The 19,022-nt window shown below is 41.2% G+C and overlaps 1 protein-coding gene across 1 annotated transcript in view; it reads left to right on the plus strand.

Moving 5' to 3' along the window:
* Positions 1-19,022, plus strand: part of tpk1 (thiamin pyrophosphokinase 1) — a 213,176-nt gene that overhangs the window by 138,321 nt on the left and 55,833 nt on the right. Inside the window, exon 6 of the mRNA XM_034182347.1 lies at positions 8,834-8,942. Coding sequence (XP_034038238.1) covers positions 8,834-8,942 — 109 coding nt within the window. The remainder of the gene's footprint in view (positions 1-8,833; positions 8,943-19,022) is intronic.

Genomic DNA, 19,022 nt, shown 5'->3' on the forward strand with positions numbered 1-19,022 from the left:
GAACACAGGTGCATTTTATTGATGGCATTTTGAATGCACAGAGATACCGTGACGTGATCCTGAGGCCCACTGTTGTGCCATACATCCAAGAACATCACCTCATGTTGCAGCAGGATAATGCACGGCCCCATGTTGCAAGGATCTGTACACAATTCTTGGAAGCTGAAAATGTCCCAGTTCTTGCATGGCCGGCATACTCACCGGACATGTCACCCATTGAGCATGTTTGGGTTGCTCTGGACCGGCGTATACGACAGCGTGTACCAGTTCCTGCCAATATCCAGCAACTTCGCACAGCCATTGAAGAGGAGTGGACCAACATTCCACAGGCCACAATTGACAACCTGATCAATTCTATGCGAAGGAGATGTGTTGCACTGCATGAGGCAAATGGTGGTCACACCAGATACTGACTGGTATCCCCCCCCCAATAAAACAAAACTGCACCTTTCAGAGTGGCCTTTTATTGTAGACAGTCTAAGGCACACCTGTGCACTAATCATGGTGTCTAATCAGCATCTTGATATGGCACACCTGTGAGGTGGGATGGATTATCTCAGCAAAGGAGAAGTGCTCACTATCACAGATTTAGACTGGTTTGTGAACAATATTTGAGGGAAATGGTGATATTGTGTATGTGGAAAAAGTTTTAGATCTTTGAGTTCATCTCATACAAAATGGGAGCAAAACCAAAAGTGTTGCGTTTATATTTTTGTTGAGTGTAATTATATACAAGGTCTAATAGAAAAGTATCCAACCTTATTATTTTTTCAAAAAACCATATGGATTTGAATCACGTGTGATTGCGTCAGGCAAGCTTGAACCCTCGTGTGCATGCGTGAGTTTTTCCACTCCTGTCGGTTGCATCATTCACCTGTGAGCAGGCTTTGAGTGAGGAGTGGTCCACCCCCTCAGCGGATTTTCATTGTCAGGAAATGGCGGAATGATTTGGGCTTTTTTTCCATCAGAAATTTTTCAGAAACTGTTAGAGACTGGCAGCTCGAAACCATTAGAAAAATTTATTTGGCTTTCGGTGAAAATGTTACGGGCTTGGTAGAGAATAAGGAGTCAAATCAAATCAATTTCATTTATATAGCGCCAAATCACAACAAACAGTTGCCCGCTGCCTCCCATTCTACTCTTACAAACCCTAGGAACTACAAGTAAGCCTGCAGTCTGAGAGCGAAGCGCTTTATTGGGGTGATATGGTACTATGAGTTCCCTAAGATAAGATGGGACCTGATTATTCAAAACCTTATAAGTAAGAAGAAGAATTTTAAATTCTATTCTAGAATTAACAGGAAGCCAATGAAGAGAGGCCAATATGGGTGAGATATGCTCTCTCCTTCTAGTCCCTGCCAGCACTCTAGCTGCAGCATTTTGAACTAACTGAAGGTTTTTCAGGGAACTTTTAGGACAACCTGATAATAATGAATTACAATAGTCCAGCCTAGAGGAAATAAATGCATGAATTAGTTTTTCAGCATCACTCTGAGACAAGACCTTTCTAATTTTAGAGATATTGCGCAAATGCAAAAAAGCAGTCCTACATATTTGTTTATTATGCACTTTGAAGATTTCTCACAGTATTACTAGAGGTCAGGGTAATGCCATCCAGAGTAAGGATCTGGTTAGACACCATGTTTCTAAGATTTGTGGGGCCAAGTACAATAACTTCAGTTTTATCTGAGTTTAAAAGCAGGAAATTAGAGGTCATCCATGTCTTTATGTCTGTAAGACAATCCTGCAGATTAGCTAATTGGTGTGTGTCCTCTGGCTTCATGGATAGATCAAGCTGGGTATCATCTACGTAACAATGAAAATTTAAGCAATGCCGTCTAATAATACTGCCTAAGGGAAGCATGTATAAAGTGAATAAAATTGGTCCTAGCACAGAACCTTGTGGAACTCCATAATTAACCTTAGTCTGTGAAGACGATTCCCCATTTACATGAACAAACTGTAATCTATTAGATAAATATGATTCAAACCACCGCAACGCAATGCCTTTAATACCTATGGCATGCTCTAATCTCTGTAATAAAATTTTATGGTCAACAGTATCAAAAGCAGCACTGAGGTCTAACAGAACAAGCACAGAGATGAGTCCACTGTCTGAGGCCATAAGAAGATAATTTGTAACCTTAACTAATGCTGTTTCTGTACTATGATGAATTCTAAAACATGACTGAAACTCTTCAAATAGACCATTCCTCTGCAGATGATCAGTTAGCTGTTTTACAACTACCCTTTCAAGAATTTTTGAGAGAAAAGGAAGGTTGGAGATTGGCCTATAATTAGCTAAGATAGCTGGGTCAAGTAATGGCTTTTTAAGTAATGGTTTAATTACTGCCACCTTAAAAGCCTGTGGTACATAGCCAACTAATAAAGATAGATTGATCATATTTAAGATCGAAGCATTAATTAATGGTAGGGCTTCCTTAAGCAGCCTGGTAGGAATGGGGTCTAATAGACATGTTGATGGTTTGGAGGAAGTAACTAATGAAAATAACTCAGAACAATCGGAGAGAAAGAGTCGAACCAAATACCGGCATCACTGAAAGCAGCCAAAGATAACTATACGTCTTTGGGATGGTTATGAGTAATTTTTTCTCTAATAATTTAAATTTTATTAGCAAAGAAAGTCATGAAGTCATTACTAGTTAAAGTTAAAGGAATACTCGGCTCAATAGAGCTCTGACTCTTTGTCAGCCTGGCTACAGTGCTGAAAAGAAACCTGGGGTTGTTCTTATTTTCTTCAATTAGTGATGAGTAGTAAGATGTCCTAGCTTTACAGAGGGCTTTTTTATAGAGCAACAGACTCTTTTTCCAGGCTAAGTGAAGATCTTCTAAATTAGTGAGACGCCATTTCCTCTCCAACTTACGGGTTATCTGCTTTAAGCTGCGAGTTTGTGAGTTATACCACGGCGTCAGGCACTTCTGATTTAAAGCTCTCTTTTTCAGAGGAGCTACAGCATCCAGAGTTGTCTTCAATGAGGATGTAAAACTATTGACGAGATACTCTATCTCACTTACAGAGTTTAGGTAGCTACTCTGCACTGTGTTGGTATATGGCATTAGAGAACATAAAGAAGGAATCATATCCTTAAACCTAGTTACAGCGCTTTCTGAAAGTCTTCTAGTGTAATGAAACTTATTCCCCACTGCTGGGTAGTCCATCAGAGTAAATGTAAATGTTATTAAGAAATGATCAGACAGAACAGAGTTTTCAGGGAATACTGTTAAGTCTTCAATTTCCATACCATAAGTCAGAACAAGATCTAAGATATGATTAAAGTGGTGGGTGGTCTCATTTACATTTTGAGCAAAGCCAATTGAGTCTAATAATAGATTAATTGCAGTGTTGAGGCTGTCATTCTCAGCATCTGTGTGGATGTTAAAATTGCCCACTATAATTATCTTATCTGAGCTAAGCACTAAGTCAGACAAAAGGTCTGAAAATTCACAGAGAAACTCACAGTAACGACCAGGTGGACGATAGATAATAACAAATAAAACTGGTTTTTGGGACTTCCAATTTGGATGGACAAGTCTAAGAGTCAAGCTTTCAAATGAATTAAAGCTCTGTCTGGGTTTTTGATTAATTAATAAACTGGAATGGAAGATTGTTGCTAATCCTCGGCCCGTGCTACAAGCATTCTGGCAGTTAGTGTGACTCGGGGGTGTTGACTCATTTAAACTAACATATTCATCCTGCTGTAACCAGGTTTCTGTAAGGCAGAATAAATCAATATGTTGATCAATTATTATATCATTTACTAACAGGGACTTAGAAGAGAGAGACCTAATGTTTAATAGACCACATTTAACTGTTTTAGTCTGTGGTGCAGTTGAAGGTGCTATATTATTTTTTCTTTTTGAATTTTTATGCTTAAATAGATTTTTACTGGTTATTGGTGGTCTGGGAGCAGGCACCGTCTCTACGGGGATGGGGTAATGAGGGGATGGCAGGGGGAGAGAAGCTGCAGAGAGGTTTGTAAGACTACAACTCTGCTTCCTGGTCCCAACCCTGGATAGTCACGGTTTGGAGGATTTAAGAAAATTGGCCAGATTTCTAGAAATGAGAGCTGCTCCATCCAAAGTGGGATGGAAGCCGTCTCTCCTAACAAGACCAGGTTTTCCCCAGAAGCTTTGCCAATTATCTATGAAGCCCACCTCATTTTTTGGACACCACTCAGACAGCCAGCAATTCAAGGAGAACATGCGGCTAAACATGTCACTCCCGGTCCGATTGGGGAGGGGCCCAGAGAAAACTACAGAGTCCGACATTGTTTTTGCAAAGTTACACACCGATTCAATGTTAATTTTAGTGATCTCCGATTGGCGTAACCGGGTGTCATTACTGCTGACGTGAATTACAATCTTACCAAATTTACGCTTAGCCTTAGCCAGCAGTTTCAAATTTCCTTCAATGTCGCCTGCTCTGGCCCCCGGAAGACAATTGACTATGGTTGCTGGTGTCGCTAACTTCACATTTCTCAAAACAGAGTCGCCAATAACCAGAGTTTGATCCTCGGCGGGTGTGTGGCCAAGTGGGGAAAAACGGTTAGAAATGTGAACGGGTTGGCGGTGTACACGGGGCTTCTGTTTAGAACTACGCTTCTTCCTCACAGTCACCCAGTTGGCCTGCTTTCCCGGCTGCTCGGGATCTGCTGGAAGGGAACTATCGGCGGCTAAGCTACCTTGGTCCACACCGACTACAGGGGCCTGGCTAGCTGTATAATTTTCCACGGTGCGGAGCCGAGTCTCCAATTCGCCCAGCCTGGCCTCCAAAGCTACGAATAAGCTACACTTATTACAAGTACCATTACTGCTAAAGGAGGCCGAGGAATAACTAAACATTTCACACCCAGAGCAGAAAAGTGCAGGAGAGACAGGAGAAGCCGCCATGCTAAATCGACTAAGAGCTAGTAGCTGCGCTAAGCTAGCGGATTCCTAAAAACACACAAAGTGAATAATGTGTAAATAATTTAGAGGTGATTCAGCAGAGGGAGTGCTTTAGTTAAGGCACATGAAGATTACACTGTGAAACAAATCGTTATCTAGGTAACTAGATCAATCTAACTGCGCAGATTAAACAGCTAACAGATACAGCAAAACACCGCTGTGCTCCAGAACAGGAAGTGATACAATACCGCAGTGAGAGCCAACCACCAGTAGAGGCAAGCAAGACGCATTTGAGAACAAGCACAGAGATGAGTCCTCCTTTGGAGACGGCTTATGGTAGAGAAATGAACGTTCAATAGACGAGCAACAGCTCTAGTTGACATTCCTGCTGTCACCATGCCAATTGCACGCTCCCTCAAATCTTGCGACATCTGTGGCATTGTGCTGTGTGATAAAACTGCACCTTTCAGAGTGGCCTTTTATTGTGGGCAGTCTGAGGCACACCTGTGCACTAATCATGGTGTCTGATCAGCATCTTGATATGGCACACCTGTGAGGTGGGATGGATTATCTCAGCAAAGGAGAAGTGCTCACTATCACAGATTTAGACTGGTTTTTGAACAATATTTGAGGGAAATGGTGATATTGTGTATGTGGAAAAAGTTTTAGATCTTTGAGTTCATCTCATACAAAATGGGAGCAAAACCAAAAGTGTTGCATTTATATTTTTGTTGAGTGTATGTTTTGACACTACTGGTGTCAAATATGTGTATCTATATGAACAAAGTTATTGAAAAGCCATTTTATATTCTAGTCTGTAAAGTTTAGTTCATTACAAACACTGCTCTGATGTTCTGATTAACTACAGTACTGTTCTCATAGCTTCATTGTTTGTGGTTATTTTATTTTTGCTTTAGAAAACTGCATTGTAAAACACAAACCACTTGACCTCAAAGATGTTAATGATTGTTGACAAGGACCTCAGAGATCTTTTCTGAACACCACAAAGTGCAAAAGACAAAAAAAATCCAGGAGACAAGCCATTTAATTATTGAACATTCAGACGTTGAATTATATGTCGACATGCACTAATGAGATTAAGGTGAAACTTAAGGTTTTTTTAGTCCACCAACAAAAGGAAAGACTTTGTTCTGACCTTTTTACTTATCAGCATCAGTATTTATTTTAATCTTTGTGTTCAGAGCAAAGTCATTATTCAGTCTGAAGAGTGCGATGCTACCTTGCATCTCCACTGTGTGATTTTCTTGCTTTTTATCTCCAAGCCTCAGATACCTCAACATTTAGAAAATTACTTTTTTTATTGTAGTAGTCTGTAAAACCTTTATATTAGAATTAGTTATCTGTGTGTCAGACACTTTTGGAAAAGACCTCATTGCATATTCATCTATAGCACCATTTACAGTAGTGTTCAGAATAATAGTAGTACTATGTGACTAAAAAGATTAATCAAGGTTTGAGTATATTTCTTATTGTTACATGGGAAACAAGGTACCAGTAGATTCAGTAGATTCTCATAAATCCAACAAGACAAAGCATTCATGATATGCACACTCTTAAGGCTATGAAATTGGGCTATTAGTAAAAAAAAAAAAAAGTAGAAAAGGGGGTGTTCACAATAATAGTAGCATCTGCTGTTGACGCTACAAACTCAAAACTATTATGTTCAAACTGCTTTTTTAGCAATCATGTGAATCACTAAACTAGTATTTAGTTGTATAACCACAGTTTTTCATGATTTCTTCACATTTGCGAGGCTTTAATTTTGTTGGTTTGGAACCAAGATTTTGCTGGTTTACTAGTGTTCTTGGGGTCATTGTCTTGTTGAAACACCCATTTCAAGGTCATGTTCTCTTCAGCATAAGGCAACACGACCTTTTCAAGTATTTTGACATATCCAAACTGATCCATGATACCTGGTATGCGATATATAGGCCCAACACCATAGTAGGAGAAACATGCCCATATCATGATGCTTGCACCACCATGCTTCACTGTCTTCACTGTGAACTGTGGCTTGAATTCAGAGTTTGGGCGTCATCTCACAAACTGTCTGTGGCCCTTGGACCCAAAAAGAACAATTTTACTCTCATCAGTCCACAAAATATTCCTCCATTTCTCTTTAGGCCAGTTGATGTGTTCTTTGGAAAATTGTAACCTCTTCTGCACGTCTTTTATTTAACAGAGGGACTTTTCGGGGGATTCTTGCAAATAAATTAGCTTCACACAGGCGTCTTCTAACTGTCACAGCACTTACAGGTAACTCCAGACTGTCTTTGATCATCCTGGAGCTGATCAATGGGTGACCCTTTGCCATTCTGGTTATTCTTCTATCCATTTTGATGGTTGTCTTCCATTTTCTTCCACGCGTCTCTGGTTTTTTTGTCCATTTTAAAACTTTGGAGATCATTGATCATTCATCTATAATTTTTTGCACCTGCGTATACGTTTTCCCCTCTCCAATCAACTTTTTAATCAAACTACGCTGTTCTTCTGAACAATGTCTCGAACGTCCCATTTTCCTCAGGTTTTCAAAGAGAAAAGCATGTTCAGCAGGTGCTGGCTTCATCCTTAAATAGGGGACACCTGATTCACACCTGTTTGTTCCACAAAATTGATGAACTCACTGACTGAATACCACACTACTATTATTGTGAACACCCCCTTTTCTACTTTTTTAACTAATAGCCCAATTTCATAGCCTTAAGAGTGTGCATATCATGAATGCTTGGTCTTGTTGGATTTGTGAGAATCTACTGAATCTACTGGTACCTTGTTTCCCATGTAACAATAAGAAATATACTCAAAACCTGGATTAATCTTTTTAGTCTCATATCACTACTATTATTCTGAACACTACTGTATTGATGATTTACTGAATACACGATTAAGAGTGTAGTGCAAGTACACAGCGTGTAATATGAGTTCAAAGTAAGGCACTGGGCTCAAAGGGGTTGTGTATAGTCAGTTAATGTGAATTATACCAATGAGATTGTTATTGGTCATTACCTTTAAGTTCCGTGTGAGCATTGCGTGAACCTGGTGCATTGCTGTTCATATGGTAGACTCTGTATGTGACAAAAGTGAGAAGTTTTCTGGCGAAGAAATGGAGCACATCTTTTACAGGATCTGCAGTCATCCAGTAAAGCTTCCTTCTTCACAAGTGCATATAAACTGGAGCGTGAGGTTAATAGACGGATCAGAAGTTGAGGAAAAGAAAGACCAGAGCCAGAAGGCATGGCTCTTCATTTAGCAGATGATCTCCACTCCAATTCTTGCCAACTGTTGTGAGCTTTGGGTAGTGATTCAAAGAACAAGCAGTGGAAATGAAATTTGGGGACAGGGTGAGAAGCTCAAATATCCTGGAAGGACTCTAAGTGGAGCTGCAGCTCCTTCGCATTGATTGAGCTGAGGTGGTGTTTGCTTGTCTGGTGAGAATGCCACCTGGTCGTCTTCCTGGGGAGGTCTTTCAGGCACATCCCTCTGGGAGGAGGCCCCTGGGGAAGACCCAGGATACACTGGAGGGATTACATCTCCCATCTAGCTTGGGAACGCCTCAGCATCCCCCCAGGAAGAGTTAGAGGACTTTGCCTGAGCATCAGGAAGCTGTGGGATAAGCTGCTTATTCTTCTGCCACTGTGACCCGTATAATCGGCGGAAAATGACTGAAAAATGAATGGCACACAGTAAAAATGGAGGTTTTTTGGGGGGGAATTTGTGAGCTGGAAGTGAAAATATGTTGCAGAAACTTCTCATGGGCCTAAAACCGACAGCAGTAATAACTTATTTTAGTGAGCAGCAGTCTGAAGTTTCCCACTTGGGTCTTTACTAGTTTGAGAAGTCTTTATTTTCTTGAAGTTGTTGTTTCATTCATTAATTTTGACATTGTGGGAATGTGTTTCCACAGGGGAGCCACAGACTGGGGGTGAACACGGGCCTGGAGGGGGCCTGGTGCAGCCTCATTCCTGTAGGTGGACCCTGCCAAACGCTCACCACTGGACTCAAGTGGAACCTGGGTAAGTGGTGCTCAGAACTGATAAAATGTGACTTTTGTACTCAAACGGCGGTGGCGAGGATGTGTGCGGCGTTCACAGAGAACAACAAACACGACCGCTGTGACGCTTATGAGGCAATCAGAACTCAGGTTAGCTGGATTTGTTCAGACAGAAATCCAACGTGTGGAGCAGAAGATGAGCTTGTTTCTGACGCGGGAGGTAAAACGCTGTCAAACCAAAACAACACAAATCCCACTCTTCACTTCCCAGAGTGTTTTGCACATCTTGGATTTATTTGTTAATGAAAAATGAGCTTGTTTTCATCTGCTCAACAGCATCTTCATGAAGGTTGTTGGGGCTTGTTTCTACAACAGCTTGTTCCCCTGTGACCTTTTAATTGCAAAATTCTAAAGTTTTGCTAGTTTAAATTTTGAATTCCTGCAAGCTGCACTCAAATATTTCCTTAACTGTTTGTTGATCATTTTGAGGACCCGTCTCTCTGCAGAATGTCAGTGAAATTTGTGATTCTGAATTCTGCATCTTGTACAGAGGCAGGTTGGGGTGATTAAATAACCTAATTGTTCCTGTGTGAGTTGGTGAAGGTTAATTGTTTATTTCCCACCACCCAGCAGTGGGTGGAAAAGACTATTTCTTTTTCCCCACAGTCCAGACAGAATATGGACAGAGCACCCAGTTGAGCTTAGATTCAAACTTTGCATGTCAGTGTATTAAAATAAAATAAAACACGCTGTTTTGGACTCAAACAAATGGTCCCCTTTAATATCAAATCATCTCTCGACTGTCAAAATAACATACTTCATTTCTGTTCCGCTTCCACTCATAAATTTCTTTCTTCTTGATCTGACTCATGCACAACACGCAGGACGGGTTTTTAGTTTGTTTCATCTGAAGCAACAGGTTCCACTTGAGTATTCACAGCGTCAACCAGTCAGACACCTGCGTGAGGACCTCAGTGAGCCACTGCCCCTGTGAGCCGTACGGCCAGCTGTGCTCTTAATGAGTTGGCACGGTCCAAACCTGGACCTTCTGTCGGCGGGGTTGCATAATGTGTCTGTTTCTCAAGGGTGTCCGCTCTGTGTATGTGCCTGCACAGTCGAGCGAGCACGCGTGTGTGTAAGCGTTTGTTTGAACACGTCTGTATGCGTGTTTGGATACGAGCGCACGTTCTTCCAGCTCAGTCTATTAACTTGTTTTTTGGGGGGGGGGGGGGGGGGGGGGGGGGGTCCAGCAGATACAAAGTGTTGTGTGTTTATTCAGCGCATTATGAGGCAGCGTTCTGCATGCTAATGACGTGGACTTTATACATGAGAGTCCTATGCAGATTAGCCGGCAATAACAACACGCATAATTAATCACATGCATATTTAGTAGGTGGAAGTAATGATTTCCCTCTGGGGTCAGGGAGGAGAAGGTTCAGAATGAGAAGCAAAAATTAGGAATAATCTAGTTATTTTTTAGTCTTGATGTATGACAGCTGCATGCTGGTTTGCTGTTGGAAACGGCTCGTAATACCGCCGCCGTCTCCCATTGCTCCGCGCGTTTGTTTTTAAAGATCAGTTTGTCTCTGCAAAGGTTTTTGATCCGACTGACTCTGGGAAGCCAGAATCAGCGTTGTGCCACTCCCCGGTGACAGCGAGGCTCTTTAGAAGTCCATTGAAATGATCCCCCCACGCTTTAGTTCAAAGCCTTCCTCTGATGAAAAATATATGATCTTTTATAAAGAAATGCTTTCAGCCTGTCAGCCATTACAGCCGCGCTGGCCCAAAGGAGATGTGGTGCTTACATCCAGAGTTTGTTCAAACTTGCTTTAAAGAATAAAATTCTGCAATGATTCATGTTATTTTCATCCACAGTGTGATTTTTTTTTTTTTTAATCCTGCTGTTTGTCCTCCAGGGGGAGTGTGCAGGATAAGCTGGAATACCCTTAAACTGAGTTAATTAAATCATGTGTTCACTATTTTATGATCCTTCATCAACAATTTATATTGCTACACAGCTACACCAAGCTGAACTCAAACTCTGAATTTGGGAGTTAATAAAGAGTCCATAGGTTTACCCAAGACACAGGAATTTTGTCATGTTACACTACAAAAGTCATGTTTTAATTATAATTAATTAATTCATGCCCAATACCTCAGTAAAGTAAAAAAAAGTCACACATCTTTTGGGCCCTATCTTGCCGATCGATAGCCCACAGTCTAAACTGCACAGCACAAACCGCTTCCAGTTCAGAACCTGGTCCAGATGACTCCCTGAAAACGAAAACTGCAGTTTGCCAGAAGGCACATGGAAGACCAAAGCCTGGATTTGATCAGTTTTCTTGTATAATAATCTTGCTTAGGCCCACTCCACCATGAAGCTGTGATGCAAGAGTCAAAAGTTGCATAATGCACAGCTCCTCCATTCACAACCACAGAAGGCTATAATTCCCTCAGATATGCCATTGTCTTGATGGCTTCCCTCACTAGTCTTCTTCTGGCATAGTTACTCCGTTTTAAGACAGTTAAGCATTTTGTTTTTTGTTTATGTTGAATAACTCTGGAATAAAAAATGTTAGTGTAAAAAATGGTTTGTTTGCATGTATTTCTGAACATATTTTAAATGTATATATAAAATAGAGGTGCCAGCCATCGTAACGATAACTGTATAATGCAAACACTGTTAGTAATCAGAAGCTAATGAGCTCCTTAATATTATGCAAAGCTCAGAGCACAAGTAAACTGCATCTTGTCCCCACTAAACAAACGTGCAGGGTAATTAAATGTTTAAAAAGGATAACAAAGACACTGGTATTTTAGCTTAGTTTCTTACACGTTAGGCACAGCACTTGTATAAGAGCTGTTCTTGTTGCCTCACACAGTCCAAACAAGTGTAGCTCTGAGGAATATAAAAAGTCATATTCCCTCTTTTTTTCCAGTGTGGTCTTTCAGCTAGAAAGCATTATTTCTTATACTTTCAAGTTCTCTAAAACAAAGAATGGTTTCCTCCTTCTTCTGCTGCTGCTGCTTCTGCATTTTCTTCTACATGTCAGAGTGAATGTTCTTATACGTATTCACCTGGAAGTTGCCCTCCCTTTTCAGCACAAGATTTCTTGGATTACTTCAAGAAGAAATTAGAAGACATTAGGTTAAACATATTCCAGCATGCCTTAACCCAGCCACTACACCCTGCTATTGAGGTGGGTGCCACCACTGAGGTATTACCGAGATTTACAGAATTCGATAGTATCTCACTAGGCGTGCTGACAAAACACAACGTCTACAAAAAGCACAACCTGCTTATTTGATCCTATACCAACAAAACTGTTTAAGGACCTGTGGCCCACTCTTGGGCCAACTGTGCTGGAAATTATTAATCTCTCATTAACTTCTGGATCTGTTCCTAAATGTTTCAAATCTGCAGTGATTAAACCATTACTTAGGGCCCCTTCACACATAGTGCAAATGTGGTCGATTTCCGCATAAAGTGCACATGAAGCAGGAATCGTGTGCAAAACGTGTAAAATCATAGCTGCCTCCTACACCTGTTGCTGCAAGTATTTGCGCAAACCAGCGGCTGAAAGACAGAGTGTGCGCTGTGCGAGCCCATCGAACCCTTTCACGGCAGGTGTCGGCCAAATTCCAGGTGACACACACGAACTTCTAACACCACTCGTTTAGCAGTTAGAAAATGTGTGAACATTCGTACTATTAACACGACAGCAGTCAGCAGACAATCACTGTCGACCTGGCAGTGAAATTTGTCTTAAGTGCCCCACGACTGTGAAGTTGCTGAGTGCACATGTGGCGTGCCAGAGTGTCGGCTCCCCCCACAACATGTGTGCGTGTGTTTCGCGCGCTCTCCCACCAACACATCTGTGTGGGAAAATAAAGTCAGCTGTTTGTGATGGAAGCCGACATCATCATCAAAGCTTTGAGAGGTAAATTTATTGTTCAGTCACATGTACAGTAAAACTCACCTAAACTGTCATTGTATAAACCAGATATTCGCAGTCACAGGACAAAAAAGTTTTTGCATTGTTTTCCATGTAATAAACACTGTATATAACGGATTTTGTACAACAGATTTTTGTTCACATTGGAGAAAATGTCTCACTGTCTTTCTATTAAACCCCTCGCATGTGGGATCAGAGTCATTTCCGTGATTAAAAACCTGTTAAATCAGACAGCACAAAACGCTGTGATTTGACACTTTGCTGCTTTCAGTGCTTCGTCTGCTATCATAATAGGTTTTTTTGCAGCACGCTGATTACATTTTGATAATGGATCAAATACATTTGGCAGAAAAAAATTTTCAGAGGAAATTTCGACCTGGTGATTAAATGAGGCGCACGTACCGATTCAGGATTCCCTGTAGATGTTCGGCACTTCCTGACTGTAACCAATCCGTTACATACATATGGTTCACATCGGATAAAATGTCCTGTCCGATCGCAAAAACCCCGAGTGTCTGGACGTGCAGAGGTACAAATTAAAGTTCAACGCTCTGACACTCACCGATTTGAGGAACGTAGGACCGTTGTCATTTCTGTGATTAAAAGCCCAACCATTTCTTTTTTCACACCGTGCTCAGACTCAGACCTGAAGCCTGACGTGCACCTGTTCAATCAGACACAAACAGCTATGATTTGACCCTTTTCTGCTTTTACTCTTTCGTCTGCCATCATATCATAATGGTATTTGCAGTGCGCACTCTGATTAAAAATGGATCAGAAAAGTCCACAACTTTACAGCACAAAGTCATTAAAGAGGAAAATACACAGCTTAACTTTGATTTGGAGGTGATGATTGTAGACAGAAAAGCTTGTTGAGGGTCACATTTGTCCAGAACAAAGTATAATCCAGAGAATCCAGAGAACTTTAAAACTGTCACGCACGTCATTACATGACACGGAGTTACAGAGCTGCAGCTGCATAAATCAGGCTTGAAATTAATTAAATGAATCATCATAAATTGTAAAGTTATGTAAATTTGATAGCCTAACTATTTTTATATTTATTTTGATAGCACCTGTACCTGGATTTGTTGCTGTATCTGGTTAAATGATTTTAAAAAAATGTTGAAAACATTAAACGTTCATTCAGTTCATTCAGGGCAGTTTGGCCCAAAATGGCGCCATGTTCTGAGTTGATGCCACTCTCTCAATTAAGGCACACTAATTGCCCCCCCCCACACACACACACACAAAAAACAACATTTTTGTGGAGACAGTGTTTGTGATCAAGATTTCGTGAAGTAATTACTCCGTAAACTGAAATCTATGAACTACTAAAACTGAAAACATACACATGTAACTCTATGATCATGAATGATATTTACGTTTTGAAACTTAAACGTTTTGCGAGACCTGTGTTCATGTTTTGCGAGACCTGCATTCATGGTTCAGAAGATATTATTTCAGTATTCACGTTCTGCAATTCATGGTTTGCGGATAATTCACGATTTGCAGCTCATTCACTTTTTGAGGGTTAACAGGCTCATGGAGGACCTGGAGCCTGTTCCAGTGGTCATGGGGTGAGAGGTGGGCAACATCCTGGACAGGACACCAGTCTGTGACAGGACCACATATACATTCACACCTACCATCAATTTAAAGTTTCCAGTTCACCTAATCTGTATGTGTTTGAAAGTGGGAGGAAGCAGGGGGCACCTGGAGGGAACCCACGTGAAAATGACGAGAACATGCAGCCTCCACACAGAAAGGACCAGGTTGGAAGCGATCCCTGGACCTTACAGCTGCTCTGTGTGCTGCTTTCCACCAGGTTAAAGTTGGGCCCTTTGAGGCCAACTTGAAAGCCTGGGGATTGAGGGGGAAGCCCTAAACTCCCCAAAGTCGTGCAGCCAAAAGTGCAAGTTATTGCAAACAACAAAAAACCCAGCAACTGTGAATAAAATGCAGATTTACAAATCCTGCAGACGAAATCATTGTGGTGGATATCTCAAAAGCTTTAGAAAGAAGAACCACCTGTGTGGTTAAATGGATGTAGAAGACAGAATATTATTCAGGTGAAGAGCTGCTGTAATACACTGTGCCAGGTACAGATACCATAACTACATCTCACAGCACAGTCTGGGTTTCACTGCCATGGCACATCGGGGGAAAAAAAGAGGCATCGCTGGCAGCACATCAACTCCTGAAGGTCACAACAGAGAACAACCTGCTCAGAAAGGTCTGCAGGCGATTGGCAGATAGTGTCAAATCTAGTCAGGCAAAGAAAATCCTCTTGACATTCCAGTCGCTGCTTTTAAGAGCAGACATTTTTCTGCACTGTACTGTGCTGCTTTTTAATCATATCACGTTAGCTTATTCCCGCTAGCCTACTAACTTTAGCCTGTTTGCTGCCATGACCGGATCGCATCAGATTTTCACACTCAGCCTCTTTTCTGTGTTTTGAGTGCAGCTGCTGCTGGTGTGATGTTAAAATGCTTTCATTGTGACACACATTGAGGAGAGTCCAAGTTGTCACCAGTGGAGGGCAGAGTTGTTGGTTACCCTCACAGAGCCATATGAGTACTGGAGAGTGCACTCGCAATGCTGCCGACTTAACGCAAATGTCCCTTCATGGAGAGCGAGCAGCCATTTTTACACAGGGCAAAATATTGAAGAAGTGCACGGATGTGAAATGTGTCCATGTGCATTTTCAATGCAAATGTGAATATGCAAGTGAACACACACGGAAAAAAGCTTACAAAATACCTGTTAAATCCTTGGATATCAACCCAGTAAAATTAATTTACATTAAATTATGTAAGCACACAGCACACTTTTCCACTTTGCGTCTGTCCATATCAAATGAGCTCGGTCCCAGAGAAGGCAGCACCCTTTCTGGATGTTGTTGATGTATGGCTTTTGGTAGAGTTTTAACTTGTACTTGTAGATGTAGTGATGAACTGTGTTAACTGACAGTGGTCTTCTGAAGTGTTCCTGAGCCCACGCGGTAAGATCCTTTACACAGTGATGTCGGTTTTTAATGCAGTGCCGCCTGAGGGGTCGAAGGTCACGGGCATTCAGTGTTGGTTTTTGGCCTTGCCGCTTACGTGTAGAAAGTTCTCCAGATTCTCTGAATCTTCTGATTATATTGTGGACTGTAGATGATGGAATCCCTAAATTCCTTGCAATTGAACATTGAGAAACATTGTTCTTAAACTGTTGGACTATTTTTTCACGCAGTTGTTCACAAAGTGGTGATCCTCACCCATCTTTGCTTGTGAACGGCTGAGCCTTTTGTGGATGCTCCTTTTATACCCAATCATGACACTCACCTGTTTCCATAAAACCTGTTCACCTGTGGAATGTTCCAAATAGGTGTTCTTTGAGCATTCATCAACTTTTTGTTGCCACTGTCCCAGCTTTTTTGAAATGTGTTGCAGGCATCCATTTTCAGATGAGCAAATATTTGCACAAAAACAATAAATTCTATTAGTTTGAACATTTCTTTTCAATATCTTGTCTTTGTGGTGTATTCAATTGAATATAGGTTGAAGAGGATTTGCAAATCATTGTGTTCTATTTTTATTTACATTTTACACAATGTCCCAACTTCATTGGAATTGGGGTTGTATGTGTAGATGACTACATAGCAGGAAAAAACTGGAAAATGTAATTTCTGTTAGTAGTTTGTGTTGTCGCTGCACCCTTTTCACAGTACTGTACATAAAATATTGATATTGATTGATGATATTGATAGCACAAAAACTGGGAAATTGCATTTGAGTTTTTTTTTTTTTTTTTTGGTTTTGTTTTATAAGATTTTTTGTTAAGGATGTGTGTGTGCCGAATAAATTCATTCATTCATTCATTCACATTCACAATATGTGTCTTTATTCGACATTTAACGACATGCTGATGTCCACTGATTCTGGTCACACTGTTGTTTTGGTGTTGTTGGATCTGACCTCTGCGTTTGACACAGTGGATCATGAGATCCTCCTGGATCGCCATAAGAATGTGATCGGCATTCAGGGCTATGCTCTGGAATGGTTCAGATCCTACTTAACGGATAAGAGTTTTTGTGTAAGACTTGGAGATTTTGTTTCCTCCACAGCCCCCCCTGTTATGTGGTGTGTCACAAGGGTCCATTCTTGGGCCACTTCTTTTTTCATTGTATTTGCTTCCGCTGGGATCAGTTTTTTGTAGATTTCACCTCTATGCTGATGACAGCCAAATCTATGTGTCCCTAAAGCGTGAGAATGCTTTCGGTGCCAGTCAACTTTTAGAGTGCATTGAGTGCACATTAAAGACTGGATGTTTGCAAACTTTCTACTCTTTAATGAAAAGAAAACTGAAGTTCTTCTGGCCAGGCCAAGTAAAACAGGTAGGTGTGGTTCAATAAACCTTGGACCATTGACACAGTATATTAAATCTACTGTTTGTAACCTTGGTGTGAGAATGGATGGAGATTTTAACTTGATAAACAAATCAGTGCTGTTGTGAAGGCGAGTTTCTTTCACTTGAGGCACCTGCTAAGATAAAGCCCTCACTTTCAAGGCATCACTTGGAGATTCTAATCCATGTTTTTGTCATGACTTGGCTGGACTGTTGTAATGCGTTGTATGCCGGTATTAGTCAGGCCTCACTTACACAGCTGCAGCTGGTTCAGAACGCTGCAGCCTGTCTTTTAACTGGATCCCGGAATTATGACTATATTTTGCCCGTTCTTTCTTCCCTTCACTGGCTGCCAGTTCGATATCGTATTGATTTTAAAATTTAAATTTTTTGTTTTTAAGTTTCTTAATGATCTTGCCCCACGTTATCTGTCTGATCTGCTCGTGTCTTATTCCCCATCGCGTTCTCTTAGGTCACGAGATCAAGCTTTGCTTGTAGTTCCTCAGACCAAGCTCAAACTTAGAGGTAATAGAGCTTTTTCTGTTGTTGGTCCCAGATTATGGAATGACCTGCTTCTCTGTATCAGGCAGGCGGATTCACCTCTAGTCTTTAAATCTCGCCATAAAAATGATTTGTATTCTTTGGCTTTTGACTAGATAGTTGATGATTTTACTGTTTTAAAGACTTATATTGTTGCCACTGTTGTTTACCATGTATTTATTTTATTTATTTATGTCTTTGTTGTACAGCACTTTGCTGAACCTTGTTGTTTTTAAATGTGCGCTACAAATAAACTGGATTGGATTAGATTTAGTCAGTTAAAACATCTTATTGACTTCCAGCTAATAAAAGTAATAGTTACTACATGGATTTTTTCCCAGTTTTTATTCACTCTCAGGTTTTCATTTGGTCGAAAGTTTATGTAATAAACTGATAAATACATTGATATGCTCATTTATTTGATGGTGTTGCGCTCAGAAGGTTCTGGATGACGAATTGTTGTAATTCAGAGTAATTTGGGAACCTGTTGATGCATTTAATGGCTTTCCTCCAGAAGCTGCACCTTTTTTTGTTTTTCACTTGGTGTTTACATCCAGCAGTGCAATGATAGAAAAATCATGTAAATCTTGATAAAAATGCCAAATTTGGAATAATTGATGTTTATGGCATAGCTTGCAAATCTGATCAATTTGCCACTCAAAATTCCAAAATGGTGTCACCAAACTGACATGGCATATTATGAGGTTCCCCTCTAACAACCCTGCCAATGCTTCTAAAGCACCAAAATATGTTCATTTATTGTTGATGGCAGACCTGGTAAATCTGATCCATCAGCCGCTCAAGATGGCTGCCATCGTCACCTGTCAACTTATGAGGTCTTCTCATTTAAAAATGCAGTTTTCTGGTATAATTATTTACCAGTACTCACCTACACCCCATGTGTCACGGTTCCAAGCTCTCCTGCCACCCAGGGGTGCGAAGGACCGTGGGAGTGGTCCGGCAGCGCTTCTGATGGGCGTCCCTGGAGGCTGACATCCGGGAATACATCCAGGCCTGCACCACCTGTGCCAGGGGCAAGGCGGACCACCAAAAGGCACAGGGACTCCTACAGCCGCTTCCTGTGCCTCATCGCCCTTGGTCCCACATCGGCCTGGATTTCATCACGGGCCTCCCGCCGTCCCGGGGGCACACCACCATCCTCACGATAGTGGACCGGTTCTTCAAGGCGGCCCACTTCGTGGCCCTCCCGAAGC

This window comes from Thalassophryne amazonica, chromosome 1 (genome assembly GCF_902500255.1).
Source record: "Thalassophryne amazonica chromosome 1, fThaAma1.1, whole genome shotgun sequence".
Lineage (NCBI taxonomy): Eukaryota > Metazoa > Chordata > Actinopteri > Batrachoidiformes > Batrachoididae > Thalassophryne > Thalassophryne amazonica.